Raw genomic sequence first — 16,555 nt, 5'->3', positions numbered from 1 at the left:
GAGGCTAGTCTGGGATGAGGCCTTCTGGGAGGGCATTGTTTGCTCCGCGGGGCTCTACATGGTCCCGGTGATGGTTACCCCAAAGGAGGGTGCAAAGGGGCTGGAGCACCCTGCCCCTGCCCACACCCCAGACCTGTTCCCACACCCCTGGCACACTCCTTGTCCCCTGGAGCTGAGCCCACACCTCTGGAACTGAAGCAAGGCCCAACGTTTAGAGCCCTGCTCCAGAGCCAGGCCCTTTGCACCCACCCCAGGCCCCGGCAACGGCTCCGGCTTCTCCCGCAGCAGCTGCGGCTCCGTGTGGGTGCGGAGGGGCCCGGGAAGGGGCTCGGGGGGGGGCAGGGTTCCCCAGCGCTGGGGGTGCTGGGGGTGCAGGGGACGGGGCTGTGGGGGCAGCGCCAGCCGCGTCAGGAGCCCAGGGGGTGGCTGCCGGGAGCTTGGGATTTCGGGGTCTCTGGGCTCACAGCCAGGATTTTGGGAAGCCGGAGGGGTTTGGGGCTTTAGGGGTGCTGGGGCTCAGAGCACGCGTGCTGGTGCTTGGTGCAAGGACTTTGGGAATATAGTGGGAGTTTGGGGTGCAGAGCGGGGATGTCTGGGCTCAGAAGAGGGGTCTGAGCTTGGTGTTAGGGTTTTGGGAAGGGTGTGGGTGCCTGTGGCAGCCAGAACATGCCGGAGCCCTGGCAGGACACGGCTCATGCAGGGATGTGGGCTCTAGGCAGGGGTTTGGGTTGGGTGCAGGGCTCTGGGCTTCATGACAGCGGATTTTAACACCCTGCTCCATCTCGGAGCAAGGGCTTTGGGAGGATGGTGGGTGCTGGATGAGGGAGCAGGGGTGTGTGAGCTCAGGGCAAGGTCTGGCCTTGGGCCAAGTCTCGGGGCTGAGGCCAGGCCTTGAGCTGGCTGCAAGGCTTTGGTCTTGGGCTGAGGGGGTGGGGGGGAGCAAAGGTGTCAGGGAGCGCTGGGAACTGGGGAGCCAGTGGAGGGGAGTTGGGTGCCGGTGCCAGGGTGGGGTCTCGGGGCAGGCAGATGCAGCAGCTGGAGCCGTCCCAGCGCGGCACAGAGGGCTGGGGGCTGCCAGGCGTCGCTGCTCCTGCCCCCCGCTGGGACACCCCTCGCCGGCGGTTTTCCTGCCCAGAGTCGGGGCTGCTGCCATCACCACTCCAAGTACTTTTCGCGCAGAAATAGGTGCCCGTGTCGTCGGTCTTGAGGCTGTTCATCTGCAGCGTGAGCGTGCTCTGGGAGGTGTCCCTGGAGATGGTGAAGCGCCCCTTGACCGACGGCGCGTAGAATGGGCTACCACTGCTGGTAATACTCGCGACAGCTTCGAGCCCCTTCCCGGGCGCCTGTCGTGCCCACATCATGCCGTAGCTGCTGATGGAGAAGCCGGAGGCCTTGCAGAGGAGGGTCAGGGACCCCCCGGGGGTCTGGAGGCCCCCTCCGGACGCGACCAGCTGCACGGCCGCCCGCAGCCCTGTGCAGGGAAGAAGGACAGGATTGAGTCGCCCGCTCCCGCCATCACCCCCCATAGCCGCGCCCGGGGAGGGGGTCAGCGGGGGCTGGGACCTACCTGGGAGGGCTGCCAGGAGGAGGAGGAAGGTGGAGGGGCCTCTGATCTGCTGGGGGTGTCATTCCTGCCCTGGGGGGTTCCACATTATCAGGGTGATGGTTAAACCACAGGAGGGTGCAAAGGGCCTTGAGCAGCCCTGCCCCTGCCGGGATCCCAGCCCTCTTGCCAGACCCCTCCCCCAAACCTTGACCCCTGGAACTGAGCCCACACCTCTTCAGCTGCAGCCATACCGTCAGCCTGAGCCTTGCTCCAAACCCTCATCCTCAGCACTGAGCCCAGGCCCCGGCGAGGGCTCCGGCTGCTCCCCCAGCAGCTCCCAAGGGGTTTGGGGGTGACAGCGCCCGGGAGGGGCGTCAGTTCGTCACAGGAATCACCAGCGCGGGGGGTGCTACAGCACCCGGGGACGGCCCCCAGCCCCTCTGCTGCGCTTGAGGCTCTGAAGCGCTCCCAGACACGCGCATCCAGCCCAAATCGTTACCGCGTGCGTGGAACTGCTCTCTGGCTCCTGCCCGTGCACCCAGAGCCATCCCTGCCCCCTGCCTGCTGCCCCCCCGGGACCCCAAACCCCCGCAGGGTGACAAAACCAAGCTTTTGCACCCAAGCCCCTGCCCCAAGGCCCAAACCCTGCCTTGGGCCTGAATCGCTGCATCAGCCGCGTCCTGCAAGTCCTGCGGCTTCTCCTCCAGCAGCTGGAGCATGATTTGGGCACGACAGGCGCCCGGGAAGGGGCTTGAGTTCGTTGCAGAAATTAGCAGCAGCGGTAGCACATGGTACCCGCCGTCGGTCCAGGGGCGCGTCACCCTCTCCAGGGACACCTCCCAGAGCACGGTCACGCTGCAGATGAGCAGCCCCGGGGGGACGACACAGGCACCTCCTGCTGCGCGAGGGATGATGACGATGATGACCCTCACGCCAACACCGTGCCCCAACACCCCCGCACGGGCTCCCCAAAGCCCAGCATCCCCCCAAACCCCCGACCCAGCCCTGACCCACACCCACACCCACACCCTTGCCCTCACCCTCCACCACTTGCCCCCAGGCCAGGCTTCTCGCATCGAGCCGGGATCCTTTGCCATGAACGTGGGCCCCGAATTGTGCCCAAATCTCCAGGCCTTGCCCCAGAATCCTGCCGCGCTGCCAGGGGAGGGTGAGGCTGGGTGTGGGGAGGAGGTTCTGCCCCCAGGGGAGGGGGAGCCCTGGGACAGGCCCCCCACGGAGGCACCGCTCCCCACACCATTCCGTGCTGGGGCCGCTGCAGGTGAAGGCGCAGCCCCTGCAGGGGTGCGGGCGGGGGGCAGGGGGGCAGCTGGGTGCCCAGAGATGAAACCGCCTGTGGGGTCTGTGCTCTGGGCAAGGGTTCGGGCAGCAGGCAGGGGTCCCGGCTGGCTGCAAGGGTCGCGCCTGTGGGCAGCGAGTCTGAGCTGAGGGGAGCGGTCGGGGGTTGGGAGATGGGTGAGGGTCGGGTGGGGGGGGTCAGGGGTGGGTGTGTGGTTTGAGGCTGGGTGCAGCGTGTTGTGGAGTATGTCTGGAGGCAGTGGAGGGGAGTTGGGCGCCGGTGCCGGGGTGGGGTCTCGGGGCAGGCAGATGCAGCAGCTGGAGCCGTCCCAGCGCGGCACAGAGGGCTGGGGGCTGCCAGGCGTCGCTGCTCCTGCCCCCCGCGGGGACACCCCTCGCCGGCAGTTTTCCTGCCCAGAGTCGGGGCTGCTGCCGTCACCAGCACCAGCAGCTTTCACGCAGAAATAGGTGCCCGTGTCGTCGGTCTTGAGGCTGTTCATCTGCAGCGTGACCGTGCTCTGGGAGGTGTCCCTGGAGATGGTGAAGCGCCCCTTGACCGACGGCGCGTACTCTGTGTAACTACCACTGCTGTCAATACGCGCGACAAACTTGAGCCCCTTCCCTGGCGCCTGTCGCACCCAAGTAATGTAGTAGCTGCTGCTGAAGGAGAAGCCAGAAGCCTTGCAGAGGAGGGTCAGGGACCCCCCGGGGGTCTGGAGGCCCCCTCCGGACGCGACCAGCTGCTCGGCCGCCCGCAGCCCTGCGCAGGGAAGAAGGACAGGATTGAGTCGCCCGCTCCCGCCATCACCCCCCATATCTGCGCCCGGGGAGGGGCTCAGCGGGGCTGGGACCTACCTGGGAGGGCTGCCAGGAGGAGGAGGAAGGCGGAGGGGCCTCTGATCTGCTGGGGGTGTCATTCCTGCCCTGGGGGGCTCCACATTATCCGGGTGATGGTTAAACCACAGGAGGGTGCAAAGGGGCTCGAGCACCCCTGCCCCTGCCCAGACCCCAGGGGAACGTGGGGGGTTTGCAGGAACTGGCTCATGCAGGGATTCAGAACCAAGTCACAGGTTTGGTTTGGGCGCAGGTTTTGGGCCCAGGACAGGGGATTTTGGGTCCCTGCAGGGCTCTGGGGTCCCTGGGATGCAGGGATGGCTCTGGGTGCAGGGGTCAGGAATGGGGCTGGGAGTCAAACACCCGCCAGGGTTGGAGCCCTCCCGGTGGCTGTCGCAGCCCTGCCATGGGGCAGGGGCTGGGGGAGAAGCCGGAGCCCTTGCCGGGGTCTGCGCTGGGTGCAAAGCATCTGGGTTTGGAGCGAGGCTCCGAGCTGTGGACATTGGTCAGGCTCAAGGGGTCTGTACTCAGTTCCAGGGGACAAGGATTGTGCCAGGGGTGTGGGAACAGGTCTGGGGTGTGGGCAGGGGCAGGGTGCTCAAGCCCCTTTGCACCCGCCTTTGGGTTAACCATCGCCGTGACCTTGTAGAGACCCACAGGGCAGAGAAACCCCTCCAGCAGAACACACTCCAGACCCGAACCCCCCTCCACCTTCCTCCTCCTCCTGGCAGCCCTCCCAGGTAGGTCCCAGCCCCGCTGACCCCCTCCCCGGGCGCGGATATGGGGGGTGACAGCGGGAGCGGGCGACTCAATCCTGTCCTTCTTCCCTGCGCAGGGCTGCGGGCGGCCGAGCAGCTGGTCGAGTCCGGAGGGGGCCTCCAGACCCCCGGGGGGTCCCTGACCCTCCTCTGCAAGGCCTCCGGCTTCGACTTCAGCAGCGGCTACTGGATGATGGCGGCATCATACGGGCCCGCGTAGAAAATGGACTTTCTCACAGTTATTTACAGCACTGCCCTGCCTGCAAGAGGGGTCGGGCACGGGCACCGGCTGCCCGGGGGGGTGGGGGAGGCGCCATCCCTGGGGGTATTTAAAAGAAGGGTTGACGTCGTGCCTGGGGATACGGCCTGTCCCAGGGCTCCCCCTCCCCTGGGGGCAGAACCTCCTCCCCACACCCAGCCTCACCCTCCCCTGGCAGCGCGGCAGGATTCTGGGGCAAGGCCTGGAGATTTGGGCACAATTCGGGGCCCACGTTCATGGCAAAGGATCCCAGCTCGATGCGAGAAGCCTGGTCTGGGGGCAAGTGGTGGAGGGTGAGGGCGAGGGTGTGGGTGTGGGTGTGGGTCAGGGCTGGGTGCAGGGGTCTGGGAGGATGCTGGGCTTTGGTGAGCCCGTGCGGGGGTGTTGGGGCACGGTGCTGGGGTCAGGGCCACCATAACCAGCTCTCACGCAGAAATAGGTGCCCGTGTCGTCGGTCTTCAGGCTGTTCATCTGCAGCGTGACCGTGCTCTGGGAGTTGTCCCTGGAGAGGGTGAAGGGCCCCTTGACCGACGGCGCGTACTCTGTGTAACTACCATCGCTCTGAATACCGGAGACCCACTCGAGCCCCTTCCCGGGCGCCTGTCGCACCCAGTACATGCTGGTGCTGCTGATGGAGAAGCCGGAGGCCTTGCAGAGGAGGGTCAGGGACCCCCCGGGGGTCTGGAGGCCCCCTCCGGATTCGACCAGCTGCACGGCCGCCCGCAGCCCTGCGCAGGGAAGAAGGACAGGATTGAGTCGCCCGCTCCCGCCATCACCCCTCATATCCGCGCCTGGGGAGGGGGTCAGCGGGGCTGGGACCTACCTGGGAGGGCTGCCAGGAGGAGGAGGAGGAACACTGATGGGTGTTGATCTGGGATATATTGCACTGGTGGGTCGTCTCTGCCCTGGGGGGCTCCACATGGTCAGGGAAATTGTTCACCCATAGGAGGGGGCAAAGGCGCTGGAGCAGCCCTGCCCTGCCCTGTTTCCCGACCCCTCACCCAAGCACTGACCTCCTGAACAGATCACAAACCCCTTATCTCAGCCGGGATCGATGTCCGAAGCTTGGAGTCTTGCTCCAAGCCCCGGGCCGTTGCACCAAGCCCAGACCCGTGTAAGGGTCCCAGCTTCTCCTTCCGCAGCGACGCCGTGGCGTGGGCGCGACAGCACCCGGGGAGGGGCTCAAAAGGGTCGAGGGAATCACGAGCATTGGTGGTGCTACAGCGCACGGGGACGGCATCCAGCCCCTCCGCGGCTCTTGAAGCACTGAAGAGCCCCCCGACACGTGCATCGAGCCCAAATCCCTGCCCTGTGCCTGGAACTCCTCTCCGAATCCTGGCCCGTCCCACCGTCCCTGCACCTTCCCTGCTGCCCCCCAGGGACCCCGAACCCCTCCAAGGTGCCAAAATCCCCTGTCCTGAGCCCAAATCCCTGCTTGAGCCCAAATCCCTGCTTGAGCCCTGTCCTGCAAGGCCTCCGGCTTCTCCTTCAGCAGCTACAATATGGTTTGGGCATGACAGGCTCCCGGGAAGGGGCTCGAGTTGGTCGCGGTTATTAACAGTGATGGTAGTAGCACAGGCTACGCGCCGTCGGTCAAGGGGCGCTTCACCATCTCCAGGGACAACTCCCAGAGCACGGTCACGCTGCAGATGAACAGCCTCAAGACCGACGACACGGGCACCTATTTCTGCGCAAAAGCTACTGATGGTGATGGCAGCAGCCCCGACTCTGGGCAGGAAAACCGCCGGCGAGGGGTGTCCCCGCGGGGGGCAGGAGCAGCGACGCCTGGCAGCCCCCAGCCCTCTGTGCCGCGCTGGGACGGCTCCAGCTGCTGCATCTGCCTGCCCCAAGACCCCACCCCGGCACCGGCGCCCAACTCCCCTCCACCGGCTCCCCAGACCCCGGCAGGATCCCACAACACCCGCTCTGGCCTTGGCACCGAACCCAAACCCTCTCCCGAGCCCGGACCGCCGGCTCCCCGCCCCCGCCCCTGCAGCAAGGCCAGACCCTTGCGCCCAGCCTGGACCCTGCACCCCGCCGGCACTTTGGGCTCCGAGGCCAGAGCCTTGGATGGAGCCCAGCCCCCGCCCTGAGCCCGCACATCCCGGCGCTCTGTCCCAGCATCTCGGCGCCTTCCCTAAACTCTGCCGCTGGGCCTGGAGCGCGGCCCCAAGCCCGGCCCCCCCGCAGCGACCCGGGACCCCCGCACCCGCCCCAGGGCCCTTCCCGTGCCCAGAACCCCCAGCCGAGCCGGGCTCAGGGAGTCCCGGCTCGGGCCAAGGCTGCGGCTGCAGGGTCGGGTCAAGCCCGGCCCCCAGGGTGTGGGCTTGGGGCGAGGGGTTTGGGGAGGTGCTGGGAGCAGCGCCGGGAGGTTGGGCCCCAGGACAAGGGCGCGGGCGGAGGGCGAATGATCCCAGCTCGGTGCCGGGACCCAGGCTCTGAGATGGGAGCGGGGAGCGGGATGGCTGCAACAGGTCCGGGCTTGGCCTGGGGGTCTGGGCGCAGTTCCAGGCAGATGCTGAAAGGCGGTGGAGGGGAGTTGGGTGCCGGTGCCGGGGTGGGGTCTCGGGGCAGGCAGATGCAGCAGCTGGAGCCGCCCCAGCGCGGCACAGGGGGCTGGGGGCTGCCAGGCGTCGCTGCCCTGGGCAGGAAACCACTTGGTGGGGTTTTTTGCAGCCTCACACAACCATAAACATGTCTCGTGCAGCAGGAGGTGCCCGTGTCGTCGGTCTTGAGGCTGTTCATCTGCAGCGTGACCGTGCTCTGGGAGTTGTCCCTGGAGATGGTGAAGCGCCCCTGGACCGACGGCGCGTAGCCTGTGTTTCTACCATCGTAGCTAATAGCTGCAACTCTTTCGAGCCCCTTCCCGGGTGCCTGTCGTGCCCAAACCATGCCGTAGCTGCTGATGGAGAAGCCGGAGCCCTTGCAGACGAGGCAATGGAACCCCCGGGGGACTGAAGGCCCCCTCTGGACTTGTCCACCTCCACGGCTGCCCACAGCCCTTCCCTTCGTCCCAGAATATCAGCCTCCCCCTAAAAATCCCTGTCCCAGCCCAGAGCCCCGCACCCAGCCCACACCCTTGTGTCGAGCCTGGACATCTCTGCACTGATCCCCCAAACCCAGCACCTCGCAGGGACCCCTGCCCCATGCCCGGAGCCTCACCTCAAGCTGAGGCCTGGCACTGTGGCGCGACCCCCGCCCCGAGTCTGGGCCGTTGCTCCGAAGCCAGACCCTCCGCACCCACCGAAACGCCTGCAGGGGCAAAACGTGTGGGTCTGGAGCTGAAACCCCTCTCCTGCTCCTCGTCTGCCGGGGCTCCGCCTTCACCTCCAGCAGCTCCAACATGAACTGGGTGCGACCGTGGCCTGGGAAGGGGCTCGAGAGCGCTGCAGCTATTAGCAACGATGGTGGGGGCACATGGTACCCGCCGGCGGTGCCGGGGCGCGTCACCCTCTCCAGGGACACCTCCCCGAGCACACTCACGCTGCACATGAGCATCCCCGGGGGGAGACGACACGGGCACCCGCTGCTGCCCGAAACGAGCTGGTCCCAGCCCCGCCTCTGGGCACGAGAAGCGCAGGCGAGCGCTGTCCCCGCGGGAACACGCTGGGAGCGGGGGAAGAGCACAGGGGTGTTGGGCGCAAGGGGTCTGCGCCCGGGACAAACACTCCAGGCTTGGCTCAAGCGGTCCAAGCTCAGTGGGATGGGCCCAGGGTTGGGCCCCGGGTCTGGAAACAGGGGAGGGGTCCCGGCAGGGGCAGGGGTGCTCGAGCCCCTTTGCGCCCTCCTTGGGTTCATCAGGGAGGGATGTGAGCAGGGCTTTTAGGGCTGCCTGGCATCAGGGCATGGTTTCTGGTCCGGGGTTGCCAACTGCAACCAAAGCAGCACCTGTGTTTCTGTGCTGGACTGAAATCAGGACAGCTGCCGGCACCCGCTCAGCCCACACCTGTGAGAGAGGCTTCCCAGGCCTGTTTGCAGTGACTTGTGAAAGCACAAGCCTGACACCAGCCTTTGCGCCCTTGTGTCTCACCCGAGCCTCCCGTCCAGCAGCACCAGCCCCTTCCCCCTTGCCTCAGGCGCCGTGACTCCAGAGCACCCATCGTCCCCCTCCCCTCAGGGCAGCGCTGGGCGCAGCAGAAATCCACGTCCTCGCTGGTCCCTTCTGCAGGCGAAGCAGCTCCGCCAGAGCCGTCCTGTAGCCGCAGGGTGTGAGATGTGCCGTCGCTTTCAGGAGATCTTTCCTGGGCTGCTGCGAGGAGGTCACCGCACGTGGGTCTGTGCTCTGGGCGAGGACTCGGGCAGCAGGCAGGGGTCCCGGCTGGCTGCGAGGCTCTGCCCTCGGCCTCGAGCCCAGCACCTGGCTCAAACGTGGCTGTGCTGGGTCCCCACATCTCTGCCCCCACCCACACCCTTTGCGCTGAGCCCAGCCCCTGCACCCAGCCTGGAGCCCTGCACGGTGCTCCCAGCCTTTGCCCCCAGCCCACATCCCTCATACACACCGGGTCCCATCGCCAAGCCCAGACCCTCTGGACCGAGCCCAGACCGTCAGGCGCAGCCCGGGGCCCTGCAGAGAGCTCAAAGCCTTTGCTGTGAGCCCCGAACCCTTGCATCGAGCCTGGAGCCCTTCCTGTGCCCAGACCCCCCAGAACCCCAGCTTTGCTGCCGCGAGGCTGGGGTGAGGCTGGAGCAAGGAAGAGGGGGAGGCATGGGGGTAGTCAGGACCTGCACAGTAGGACAGTCCCGGATATGAGCTGCCTCCACCTTCCTCCTCCTCCTGGCAGCCCTCCCAGGTAGGTCCCAGCCCCGCTGACCCCCTCCCCGGGCGCGGATATGGGGGGTGATGGCGGGAGCGGGCGACTCAATCCTGTCCTTCTTCCCTGCACAGGGCTGCGGGCGGCCGAGCAGCTGGTCGAGTCCGGAGGGGGCCTCCAGACCCCCGGGGGGTCCCTGACCCTCCTCTGCAAGGCCTCCGGCTTCTCCATCAGCAGCAAAGCCATGTACTGGGCACGACAGGCTCCCGGGAAGGGGCTCGAGTGGGTCGCGCTTATTACCAGCGATGGTAGTACCACAAGATACGCGCCGTCGGTCCAGGGGCGCTTCACCATCTCCAGGGACACCTCCCAGAGCACGGTCACGCTGCAGATGAACAGCCTGAAGACCGACGACACGGGCACCTATTTCTGCGCGAAATCTACTGGTGGTGACGGCAGCAGCCCCGACTCTGGGCAGGAAAACCGCCGGCGAGGGGTGTCCCCGCGGGGGGAGTCGGCGGTCTGGGCTCGGGAAAGGGTTTGGGTTTGGTGCCAAGGCCAGAGCGGGTGTTGTGGGATCCTGTGGGGGTTTGGGGAGCCAGTGGAGGGGAGTTGGGTGCCGGTGCCGGGGTGGGGTCTCGGGGCAGGCAGATGCAGCAGCTGGAGCCGTCCCAGCGCGGCACAGAGGGCTGGGGGCTGCCAGGCGTTGCTGCTGCGGCTCCGTGGTGGAAACCACTCGATGGGGGTTATTTCCCCACCACAGACCACCATAATAACCTCTCGCGCAGAAATAGGTGCCCGTGTCGTCGGTCTTGAGGCTGTTCATCTGCAGCGTGACCGTGCTCTGGGAGTTGTCCCTGGAGATGGTGAAGCGCCCCTGGACCGACGGCGCGTAGCCTGTGCTACTACCATCGTTGCTAATAGCTGCAACCCTTTCGAGCCCCTTCCCAGGAGCCTGTCGCACCCACTCCATGCTGTTGCTGCTGAAGTCGAAGCCGGAGGCCTTGCAGAGGAGGGTCAGGGACCCCCCGGGGGTCTGGAGGCCCCCTCCGGACGCGACCAGCTGCTCGGCCGCCCGCAGCCCTGTGCAGGGAAGAAGGACAGGATTGAGTCGCCCGCTCCCGCCATCACCCCCCATATCCGCGCCCGGGGAGGGGGTCAGCGGGGCTGGGACCTACCTGGGAGGGCTGCCAGGAGGAGGAGGAAGGTGGAGGGGCCTCTGATCTGCTGGGGGTGTCATTCCTGCCCTGGGGGGGCTCCACATTATCAGGGTGATGGTTACCCCAAAGGTGGGTGCAAAGGGGCTTGAGCAGCCCTGCCCCTGCTGGGATCCCAGCCCTCTTGCCAGACCCCTCCCCCAAACCTTGACCCCTGGAACTGAGCCCACACCTCTTCAGCTGCAGCCATACCGTCAGCCTGAGCCTTGCTCCAAACCCTCATCCTCAGCACTGAGCCCAGGCCCCAGCGAGGGCTCCGGCTGCTCCCGCAGCAGCTCCCAAGGGGTTTGGGGGTGACAGCGCCCGGGAGGGGCGTCAGTTCGTCACAGGAATCACCAGCGCGGGGGGTGCTACAGCACCCGGGGACGGCCCCCAGCCCCTCTGCTGCGCTTGAGGCTCTGAAGCGCTCCCAGACACGCGCATCCAGCCCAAATCGTTACCGCGTGCGTGGAACTGCTCTCTGGCTCCTGCCCGTGCACCCAGAGCCATCCCTGCCCCCTGCCTGCTGCCCGCCCGGACCCCAAACCCCCGCAGGGTGACAAAACCAAGCTTTTGCACCCAAGCCCCTGCCCCAAGGCCCAAACCCTGCCTTGGGCCTGAATCGCTGCATCAGCCGCGTCCTGCAGGTCCTGCGGCTTCTCCTCCAGCAGCTCCGGCACGGGATTTGGGGGAACAGCACAGGGGCGTCCGCCTCAGCACAGGGGTCTGGGCTGGGTGCGGGGCTCTGGGCTGCGACAGGCCTTTTGGGGAGGTGCTGAGATTCTGTGAGCCAGCGCAGGGGTGTCGGGGCATGGTTTGGGGTGTGGGGAGGCAGCTGCTCCCACCTGCTTGAGGGTCCCAGAGCGGCACAGAGGGCTGGGGGCTGCCAGGCATCGCTGCCTTTTTAATGAAAACCACTTGATGTGGGTTTCTTTCCCATCCATAAACCACCATAATCAGCTTTTGTGCAGCAGCGGGTGCCTGTGTCGTCGGTCTTCAGGCTGTTCATCTGCAGCGTGACCGTGCTCTGGGAGTTGTCCCTGGAGATGGTGAAGCGCCCCTGGACCGACGGCGCGTATCTTGTGGTTCTACCACTGCCACTAATAAGCGCGACGAACTCGAGCCCCTTCCCAGGGGCCTGTCGTGCCCAAACCATGTTGTAGCTGCTGAAGGTGAAGCCGGAGGCCTTGCAGAGGAGGGTCAGGGACCCCCCGGGGGTCTGGAGGCCCCCTCCGGACTCGACCAGCTGCTCGGCCGCCCGCAGCCCTGCGCAGGGAAGAACGACAGGATTGAGTCGCCCGCTCCCGCCATCACCCCCCATAGCCGCGCCCGGGGAGGGGGTCAGCGGGGCTGGGACCTACCTGGGAGGGCTGCCAGGAGGAGGAGGAAGGTGGAGGGGCCTCTGATCTGCTGGGGGTGTCATTCCTGCCCTGGGGGGCTCCACATTATCAGGGTGATGGTTAAACCACAGGAGGGTGCAAAGGGGCTCGAGCACCCCTGCCCCTGCCCAGACCCCAGGGGAACGTGGGGGGTTTGCAGGAACTGGCTCATGCAGGGATTCAGAACCAAGTCACAGGTTTGGTTTGGCCACAGCTTTTGGGCCCAGGACAGGGGATATTGGGTCCCTGCAGGGCTCTGGGGTCCCCGGGATGCAGGGATGGCTCTGGGTGCAGGGGGCAGGAGCGGGGCTGGGAGTCAAACACCCGCCAGGGATAGGAGCCCTCCCGGTGGCTGTCGCAGCCCTGCCATGGGGCAGGGGCTGGGGGAGAAGCGGGAGCCCTTGCCAGGGCCAGCGCTGGGTGCAAAGCATCTGGGTTTGGAGCAAGGCTCCGAGCTGTGGACGTCGGTCAGGCTCAAGGGGTCTGGGCTCAGTTCCAGGGGACAAGGATTGTGCCAGGGGTGTGGGAACAGGTCTGGGGTGTGGGGAGGGGCAGGGTGCTCAAGCCCCTTTGCACCCGCCTTTGGGTTAACCATTGCCGTGACCTTGTAGAGACCCACAGGGCAGAGAAACCCCTCCAGCAGAACACACTCCAGACCCGAACCCCCCTCCACCTTCTTCGTCCTCCTGGCAGCCCTCCCAGGTAGGTCCCAGCCCCGCTGACCCCCTCCCCGGGCGCGGCTATGGGGGGTGATGGCGGGAGCGGGCGACTCAATCCTGTCCTTCTTCCCTGCGCAGGGCTGCGGGCGGCCGAGCAGCTGGTCGCATCCGGAGGGGGCCTCCAGACCCCCGGGGGGTCCCTGACCCTCCTCTGCAAGGCCTCCGGCTTCTCCATCAGCAGCTACAACATGGTTTGGGCACGACAGGCCCCTGGGAAGGGGCTCGAAGCTGTCGCGAGTATTAGCAGCAGTGGTAGCACATACGACGCGCCGTCGGTCCAGGGGCGCTTCACCATCTCCAGGGACACCTCCCAGAGCACGGTCACGCTGCAGATGAACAGCCTCAAGACCGACGACACGGGCACCTATTTCTGCGCAAAAGATGCTGGTGCTGGTGACGGCAGCAGCCCCGACTCTGGGCAGGAAAACCGCCGGCGAGGGGTGTCCCCATGGGGGGCAGGAGCAGCGACGCCTGGCAGCCCCCAGCCCCCTGTGCCGCGCTGGGACGGCTCCAGCTGCTGCATCTGCCTGCCCCGAGACCCCACCCCGGCACCGCCACCCAACTCCCCTCCACCGGCTCCCCAAACCCCCACAGGATCCCACAACACCCGCTCTGGCCTTGGCACCGAACCCAAACCCTCTCTCGAGCCCGGACCGCCGGCTCCCCGCCCCCGCCCCTGCCGCAAGGCCAGACCCTTGCGCCCAGCCTGGACCCTGCGCCCCGCCGGCACTTTGGGCTCCGAGGCCAGAGCCTTGGATGGAGCCCAGCCCCCGCCCTGAGCCCGCACATCCCGGCGCTCTGTCCCAGCATCTCGGCGCCTTCCCTAAACTCTGCCGCTGGGCCTGGAGCGCGGCCCCAAGCCCGGCCCCCCCGCAGCGACCCGGGACCCCCGCACCCGCCCCAGGGCCCTTCCCATGCCCAGAACCCCCAGCCGGGCCGGGCTCAGGGAGTCCCGGCTCGGGCCAAGGCTGCGGCTGCAGGGTCGGGTCAAGCCCGGCCCCCAGGGTGTGGGCTTGGGGCGAGGGGTTTGGGGAGGTGCTGGGAGCAGCGCCGGGAGGTTGGGCCCCAGGACAAGGGCGCAGGCGGAGGGCGAATGATCCCAGCTCGGTGCCGGGACCCAGGCTCTGAGATGGGAGCGGGGAGCGGGATGGCTGCAACAGGTCCGGGCTTGGCCTGGGGGTCTGGGCGCAGTTCCAGGCAGATGCTGAAAGGCAGTGGGGGGGAGTTGGGTGCCGGTGCCGGGGTGGGGTCTCGGGGCAGGCAGATGCAGCAGCTGGAGCCACCCCAGCGCGGCACAGAGGGCTGGGGGCTGCCAGGCGTCGCTGCCCTGGGCAGGAAACCACTTGGTGGGGTTTTTTGCAGCCTCACACAACCATAAACATGTCTCGTGCAGCAGGAGGTGCCCGTGTCGTCGGTCTTGAGGCTGTTCATCTGCAGCGTGACCGTGCTCTGGGAGGTGTCCATGGAGAGGGTGAAGCGCCCCTGGACTGACGGCGCGTAGCCTGTGTTTCTACCATCGTAGCTAATAGCTGCAACTCTTTCGAGCCCCTTCCTGGGCGCCTGTCGTGCCCAAACCATGCCGTAGCTGCTGATGGAGAAGCCGGAGCCCTTGCAGACGAGGCAATGGAACCCCCGGGGGACTGAAGGCCCCCTCTGGACTTGTCCACCTCCACGGCTGCCCACAGCCCTTCCCTTCGTCCCAGAATATCACCCTCCCCCCAAAATCCCTGTCCCAGCCCAGAGCCCCGCACCCAGCCCACACCCTTGTGTCGAGCCTGGACACCCCTGCACTGATCCCCCAAATCCCAGCACCTCGCAGGGACCCCTGCCCCATGCCCGGAGCCTCACCTCAAGCTGAGGCCTGGCACTGTGGCGCGACCCCCGCCCCGAGTCTGGGCCGTTGCTCCGAAGCCAGACCCTCCGCACCCACCGAAATGCCTGCAGGGGCAAAATGTGTGGGTCTGGAGCTGAAACCCCTCTCCTGCTCCTCGTCTGCCGGGGCTCCGCCTTCACCTCCAGCAGCTCCAACATGAACTGGGTGCGACCGTGGCCTGGGAAGGGGCTCGAGAGCGCTGCAGCTATTAGCAACGATGGTGGTGGCACATGGTACCCGCCGGCGGTGCCGGGGCGCGTCACCCTCTCCAGGGACACCTCCCCGAGCACGCTCACGCTGCACATGAGCATCCCCGGGGGGAGACGACACGGGCACCCGCTGCTGCCCGAAACGAGCTGGTCCCAGCCCCGCCTCTGGGCACGAGAACCGCAGGCGAGCGCTGTCCCCGCGGGAACACGCTGGGAGCGGGGGAAGAGCACAGGGGTGTTGGGCGCAAGGGGTCTGCGCCCGGGACAAACACTCCAGGCTTGGCTCAAGCGGTCCAAGCTCAGTGGGATGGGCCCAGGGTTGGGCCCCGGGTCTGGAAACAGGGGAGGGGTCCCGGCAGGGGCAGGGGTGCTCGAGCCCCTTTGCGCCCTCCTTGGGTTCATCAGGGAGGGATGTGAGCAGGGCTTTTAGGGCTGCCTGGCATCAGGGCATGGTTTCTGGTCCGGGGTTGCCAACTGCAACCAAAGCAGCACCTGTGTTTCTGTGCTGGACTGAAATCAGGACAGCTGCCGGCACCCGCTCAGCCCACACCGGTGAGAGAGGCTTCCCAGGCCTGTTTGCAGTGACTTGTGAAAGCACAAGCCTGACACCAGCCTTTGCGCCCTTGTGTCTCACCCGAGCCTCCCGTCCAGCAGCACCAGCCCCTTCCCCCTTGCCTCAGGCGCCGTGACTCCAGAGCACCCATCGTCCCCCTCCCCTCAGGGCAGCGCTGGGCGCAGCAGAAATCCACGTCCTCGCTGGTCCCTTCTGCAGGCGAAGCAGCTCCGCCAGAGCCGTCCTGTAGCCGCAGGGTGTGAGATGTGCCGTCGCTTTCAGGAGATCTTTCCTGGGCTGCTGCGAGGAGGTCACCGCACGTGGGTCTGTGCTCTGGGCGAGGACTCGGGCAGCAGGCAGGGGTCCCGGCTGGCTGCGAGGCTCTGCCCTCGGCCTCGAGCCCAGCACCTGGCTCAAACGTGGCTGTGCTGGGTCCCCACATCTCTGCCCCCACCCACACCCTTTGCGCTGAGCCCAGCCCCTGCACCCAGCCTGGAGCCCTGCACGGTGCTCCCAGCCTTTGCCCCCAGCCCACATCCCTCATACACACCGGGTCCCATCGCCAAGCCCAGACCCTCTGGACCGAGCCCAGACCGTCAGGCGCAGCCCGGGGCCCTGCAGAGAGCTCAAAGCCTTTGCTGTGAGCCCCGAACCCTTGCATCGAGCCTGGAGCCCTTCCTGTGCCCAGACCCCCCAGAACCCCGGCTTTGCTGCCGCGAGGCTGGGGTGAGGCTGGAGCAAGGAAGAGGGGGAGGCATGGGGGTAGTCAGGACCTGCACAGTAGGACAGTCCCGGATATGAGCTGCCTCCACCTTCCTCCTCCTCCTGGCAGCCCTCCCAGGTAGGTCCCAGCCCCGCTGACCCCCTCCCCGGGCGCGGATATGGGGGGTGATGGCGGGAGCGGGCGACTCAATCCTGTCCTTCTTCCCTGCGCAGGGCTGCGGGCGGCCGAGCAGCTGGTCGAGTCCGGAGGGGGCCTCCAGACCCCCGGGGGGTCCCTGACCCTCCTCTGCAAGGCCTCCGGCTTCTCCATCAGCAGCAAAGCCATGTACTGGGTCCGACAGGCCCCTGGGAAGGGGCTCGAGAGGGTCGCGCTTATTACCAGCGATGGTAGTTACACAGAGTACGCGCCGTCGGTCCAGGGGCGCTTCACCATCTCCAGGGACAACTCCCAGAGCACGG

At 66.9% G+C, this 16,555-nt stretch overlaps 1 protein-coding gene across 1 annotated transcript in view; it reads left to right on the top strand.

Annotated features, from left to right (window-relative positions):
* The first annotated feature begins 4,456 nt into the window (after window positions 1–4,456).
* OXA1L (OXA1L mitochondrial inner membrane protein) overlaps window positions 4,457–16,555 on the top strand; it is a 257,560-nt gene continuing 245,461 nt past the window's right edge. Inside the window, exon 1 of the mRNA XM_064475438.1 lies at window positions 4,457–4,635. Coding sequence (XP_064331508.1) covers window positions 4,457–4,635 — 179 coding nt within the window. The remainder of the gene's footprint in view (window positions 4,636–16,555) is intronic.

This window comes from Phalacrocorax carbo, chromosome 29 (genome assembly GCF_963921805.1).
Source record: "Phalacrocorax carbo chromosome 29, bPhaCar2.1, whole genome shotgun sequence".
NCBI lineage: Eukaryota > Metazoa > Chordata > Aves > Suliformes > Phalacrocoracidae > Phalacrocorax > Phalacrocorax carbo.
Note: the sequence above shows the minus strand (reverse complement) of the source record. Positions and strands in the feature narration are given on the sequence as shown.